At 40.6% G+C, this 5,969-nt stretch overlaps 1 protein-coding gene across 1 annotated transcript; it reads left to right on the forward strand.

Moving 5' to 3' along the window:
* Positions 1-1,900: 1,900 nt before the first annotated feature.
* On the forward strand, positions 1,901-5,500 carry LOC118343031 (tumor necrosis factor receptor superfamily member 6B-like). The gene is made up of 4 exons (XM_035681750.1): positions 1,901-2,158; positions 2,525-2,915; positions 4,027-4,209; positions 4,792-5,500. Exons 1-4 carry the CDS (start codon positions 2,156-2,158, stop codon positions 5,130-5,132), a joined length of 918 nt encoding a protein of 305 aa, XP_035537643.1. The 5' UTR covers positions 1,901-2,155; the 3' UTR covers positions 5,133-5,500.
* Positions 5,501-5,969: the final 469 nt, after the last annotated feature.

Here is a 5,969-nt window from a genome sequence, read left to right on the forward strand (position 1 = left end):
TTTAGATTTTAGAAACGTTAATTAATTAAAAGTGCTTGAAAATAATGTTTTTAGTCTGAATGTAAAACTTCAAAGGTTTCAGCATTCCTAAAGTCAGGCAGTTGTTTCCAATGCTGCGCTGGATGATTAAAAGATTGTGCCAAGGCTGTGTTCCCAAGGGTCCATTCCTGGGTCACTACTGTTTCTCATTTTTATATAAATGATATCATATTTCCTTTGATGTTTGCAGAAGTTAAAATTTCAAATCAAAGTTTCAAGGAAGACTTTATAAAAAAACAACTATTAAGTAAGACTGAATAAAAAACTGCAATTTCTTTATTTTCAGGGACCAGAAAATACTTAAATTTGTCAAATTTTGTTCAAAGCTTCCATTATTTTATAATCCTCAGTACCATAAAATAAATGCTGTAACACTTTTAAATGTTTATTTTTTTTGATTGATTGATTGATTGAGGGGTACATCCAGATTGAATCCTGACTTAACCTCATTTGACATCTTACTCATGGACTCATTTTCATTTCATTCCAGATAAAATAAAAGATTATTTATCATGTTTCATCAATTTCACTTATTTATGATGAACTAAACAGTAATGTCTTTTTTCCACAAGATGTCAGCAGTCAGTTGTTTTATAAACCAACATAAGCAGACCTCAGCATGTGATCAATGGTCAATTATTGGTTCTGTGTTGGGCCTCCAGAATTCCTTGCAGCAGCCCGGCATCTCAAGTGTCATTTTTCACATTTTTCTGATGAGATAAGTTTTTGTTTGTTTGGGGTCTTTTTAAGAAAGACAAACCAATCACTGGCTCCACTGTAGTTTGTCCGTCATGCTTGGTTGAGTCAGCGGGTTTTAGTTGGTTGCAATCTGCTACTAAGTATTGAAATAAGACTGTATTTACTATTGAGGACAGTTATTTTCCATCATTTTGAGTGATGCAAATTATACAGTACTCTGAAACCATGTGTAATTATGGAATAACTGTGTCTTACTACTACCTCCTTTATCAGAATTGCAAGTTAAACCACAGAATAACTGTATGTGTGCCAATGTTTATTGCTCAATGTTATCCTTTGAAAGCAAGAAATAACCCAAGTTGGCAGAGCCTCTTTCTTTTCTTTCACTTCTTTAGTATTTGGCACTGAGATACAGAGTGGGCATCGGGGAGAAGAGAAACTTAGGAATGGAAAGCATCGTTGGAATAGACTGTGTTTTACACACTAACATCAAACCATCTGCTCCAGGCTGTGAGAATGAGAATCCACTTAAATGACCAATTCACTAGCAAGGGCCACGCCACAATATTTCACGTAAGTAAAGGATAGATGAACTGATGTGGATGTGGAGGGGAGAAGGAGGAAGATGACAACTGTTAGGTTGGTCTGGGAGGAGGCATGGCCCTGCTCCTGAACCGATGGTAACCTATCAACTTCATGTGTGCGCGGATACACCACCCACCCAGGTGTACAGGTGGATCCTAAATACACAGTGTCACAACAAAAAAGGACAAAAACAAGAAGAAGCAGACTGAAGGTGAATTGTGTAGAGTGAAGAGTTAGACCTTGGATGGCTGAACTCAACAACTTGTGGTAAAAGTCAAGAACACACTATATATATATATATATATATATATATATTAGGCTGCATTGTATCTGCTTTAAATTCCACTTCAAATAACTATTAAAAAATAACTTCAAAATCTAAATATCTACAAATCTTCAGCCCAACATGAATATCTCACACGTTTACTGAAATTCCCATTTCCCTCTTCAGTGCGATCAATGACGTTTCATGAGGAAAATACCGGTAACTTTTAAATTGCGAGAAATAAGTACACACATCCTTATAGGGACAGCACGTAGGGGACTACTAGCGGAGGGTTGTAGTGGGGGAATACTGCACGTCTGACGCGCTGAACACGCACTTTTGGAAATCTAAAAAAACTATAGTAGGTCTAATGACAATAAAAAAGGATGACTCTAAATACCATATTTATGACGAAGCATGGCATTCCCGGGAAAGCATTAACTGATGAATCGAGCTGAAGGGCGTGAGAGATAATAAATAGAGAGGGGAGCGGACAGAGCAGCATCCGTCTGACAGACAGACAGACAGACCGCCTCACCCTCCATCAGCAGATACAACACTGTAGCGATGGTAAGTCCGGGGGCAGCGCCGCTGGAGGGGCGCACAGCCTGGGGCCAGCTCTCCGTGCAGCTCTCAGTGTACTGGGGGCCACACAGAGACCAGCTACTCAGCACTGTATCATTAGATTTGACAGGCGTTCGGGCACTAGAGAATAGGGAGGAATGCCAGTGTTCAGTATTTTCAGATCGATGTATTTGGATTTCTGACTGACCTTCAGCTTGAGTGCATGTTCTTGTATTCCCCGGTTGTTTTCCTTCTATCTTCCTGTATTTCTCTCATCTTTCCTCGTTTCACGTCCCATCAGTTCCTGGAATAACACCGTATTCCCTTCCATTTCCTCCCGTCCTCTCCTGTGTCCTCCCCCCTTTTATCCAGATGTTCCAGGGGCTGATGTTGCTCTTTCCCGCGGCGCTGCTGTCAGTCGCCGCCTCGCAGCTGATGACTTTCAAAGCAACGGACCCGACGACCGGGACCCCGGTGGAGTGCGACCGCTGCCCCCCGGGAACCTACCTGCTGGCGCGCTGCACGTCCACGCAACGCAGCCAGTGCGCTGCGTGTCCTGCGGGCTCGTTCACGGAGCTGTGGAACCACATCAGCAAGTGCCTCCGCTGCGGGGTGTGCGGCCAGAACCAGGTGGTGAAGACGGCGTGCACGGCGAACAGCGACTGCCAGTGCCAATGTAAACAGGGGTATTACTACCGGGAGGACCGAGAGGAGTGCCTGCCCCACAGCCGGTGTCCGACCGGGCAGGGAGTGCTGACCCAAGGTAGGTTACCGCTCCCGAAGTATGTTCTAACTTATATAGCTCACATATGTATTCTGTATATTCCTGTCGACTCTGACAGCATTCAGACATGTCAGAACACATTTTGACATTTCCTTTCTGTATGTTAAAGAAATGATTCCAATACCCAAAATGCCTGGAGGACTCTGTATGCTCTCTGTACTGTGGCAACTCTAATTGTGTCTAAAGTGTTTAAATACGTTTATTTAATAAGGCTTCATATTTCTAACTGTCTCAGGTGTCCATAGTGTCCCTCACACACCAAAATCCGCCTATTCTCTGTATTTGAACTATAACTCATAAGCAGGACTTCACAAGCATGTGTGGCTCCAACCACTGAACTAACGCAATCCTGTTGCCAGGGCAACATACATTCCCATTGGTGTTATAACGTCTCATATTACAGAATATGAGATTCATTTTTGTATTTTATAATAAAGCAGATGTGTCAAAACACTTAACAAGTAAACAGTCACCAGGCAACAGTTTAATTACTCAGAAAACCAATCTGAAGAATGTCTAATTAATATTAAAATGATGTTCTTGCTAGAACCCCAGTGAGAACTATGAAATAGGACATGTAAAACTATATTGAGATTGTTTTTGGTCCTTAAAACTGCAATTCTATCTTCTTATGGATATCAGAACTTCAAACCAAACAAAGGAAACGTGTAAAGGTTGTAACAAGTGTGGTTGAGTTGAACAGCATTAGATCCGAATGGATGCAGCTACATTCCATTCTAGCAGGATGGATTTACTGCCACACAGAGGCAGAACAGTGGTAACTACATTTATATTTACAGTGTTCACAAATTATTTTATTTAGAGAATAGAAATCTGTGGAACCATGCTCCTTAATGAGCCCACTTAAGGACCAGCAACATTGTTAATGTGACAGAAATTGAAATTGAAATTTGGTTCATTTCTCTTTGATTCAGAAGAGTTTGATGCTTTGCAGGAGACAGGGACTTTTTCTTGCCAATCAGACAATTGGGACAGATATTTTCATCAAAGTAAGAAGCAGTCTGTCTTACTAGTCAGGACAACATGTTGTTTTCATCCTTTATCTTAAACAAATGCATGTTTCCTCCAGGTACGGCTGATGAGGACACGGTGTGCCAAATCTGTTCCAACGGCACCTTCTCCGACACCGTCTCTTCTCACCAGAACTGCACGGAGCACAAACACTGCCACGCTGCAGGGATGCACCTGGTGGTGAGGGGCTCCACCTGGCACGACAACATGTACACGACCTGCGAAGAACACAATTCAAGAGGCGAGTTCACCAGTTTATAAACCTTGTACAAGAAAAAGGGAACGGATGAAGAGGCATGTCATGTTTTTGGGTACATTGGTGGTCTGGTTGTTAATGTTTGTTCCACCTACTAAAACAAGCACACCTTGAATCACTAACACTTATTTTCCACGTTCATTTTTACGTCAGTTTCCAAACTTCAAGGAAGCCACTGATCCGTATTATTCACTTAATTTCTTAAGAAAAAGCTTTTATCTGAATTAAGGTTTTGCAGACTGAAGCCTTAGGTGTGGTTTTCAACATAATGACTCGTTAAGTTCAAATAGAGATTTCAAAGTCAAGTCAAAGTGTTGAATTCAAAGACCCCCTGACATTCAAGTTGCCTGAAGATTGTTCTTAATTGTATTTAAAAGCTTTGTTGCAGTAGTTTTAAATGACTTTTTCTCCACGTCCTTTATTAAACCTGTAAAAATGTGGTAATTAAAATGGTTCTGCTCCATGCCAAGCTAACAGTCCTCTCTGAAGAACTTGTTACTGCCTTGCTCTCAGGTCAGTGCTTTTTAGCCTTTCCTTATCAGTTATTTATTTATTATCTTTTTGCAGATGGAGCCGAATACCTCAGAGAAATCCTCCCCACTTTCTTCGTCCATCACCAAATTCCCATCAGGCGGCTGCGACGAATTGTGCAAAAGCTCCCGTCTAAGGACGGCAGTAGACACGCAGGAACTTCAGGACTGAGCACCTCTGCTTTAAATGAACAGCTCAATGCTTGGGTCGCTTCAGCCACAGCGAAACAAATTCGGCAACTTCCAGATATACTGACCAAAGCAGGAGCAAACAGCGCCGGTGACAGACTACACAACAAGCTGCAGAGAATTGATTCTAATGTAGCTGAGCTGTGTGCTTCAAGGAACGACGTGCATGTAGTTTTTATGGCGGAGTAGGTTTCAGTAGAAAATATCTTGTTCTAGGTACGAAAGAGTTTGACCAGTTCAATGATAATTTAAAAAAATGCTGCCCTATTGCAGATGCACTGCCAATACAGTCAATTAGAGGAATAGATAATTTACTTACATCTGCATCTAGCTAATTACAGTTCAATCCTTTTTTAGTGAGTTTTAGTTTTTGCTGGGTTTCTTCTGAAATGGACCAAACAATTCAAACTTAATTGTGTCACCTAGCTTGAAATGACCAGTCCTGTGTAACCAAAAACAAACAAAAAAAATGAATACATGTTATAATAAAGTATGCAAGGCAAAATGTTTTGGAGGACACTTCATTTCAGGTCAGGTGATTGACAGGAGTAATACAATGCGATGTAAAATAATGCAGATCTAATAACGAGAAAAACTAAAAAGAAGTCTGTTCACTCTAAAAATATCCGTGGTTTTTGTTCTTGGGCGTACCCACCTCATAGATGTACTGATTAAAGTACATTTATGAAGTAATAGGTACCCCTTTTGGTATCTAACTGTACTCTTTAAGTTCCAATTTCAAAATTTGGGTACGCAAAACTCAAATTCAGATATTTTATTTCTGGGAGTGAAAACAGAGAGAGAACCAGAACAATTGGCACTTAAACTTAAAAAACAAACAAAAAAACACAGGTATTATAAAAAGTGTTTGGCTACAGTATATCTACCTCGTCCTATGTCTGCAGCTAAACACCGATGTGGCACTGGTCCTGCTAATAACAAATCTTTGTGTTACAAACATGTTATGTGAGATCTTTAATTTATTTATTTAAGAACGAGGTAAGTTGTGTCCTAAGAGGGTTAGGG

This window comes from Morone saxatilis, unplaced genomic scaffold, assembly GCF_004916995.1.
Source record: "Morone saxatilis isolate NCDOM2014 unplaced genomic scaffold, NCSU_SB_2.0 Contig9, whole genome shotgun sequence".
Lineage (NCBI taxonomy): Eukaryota > Metazoa > Chordata > Actinopteri > Moronidae > Morone > Morone saxatilis.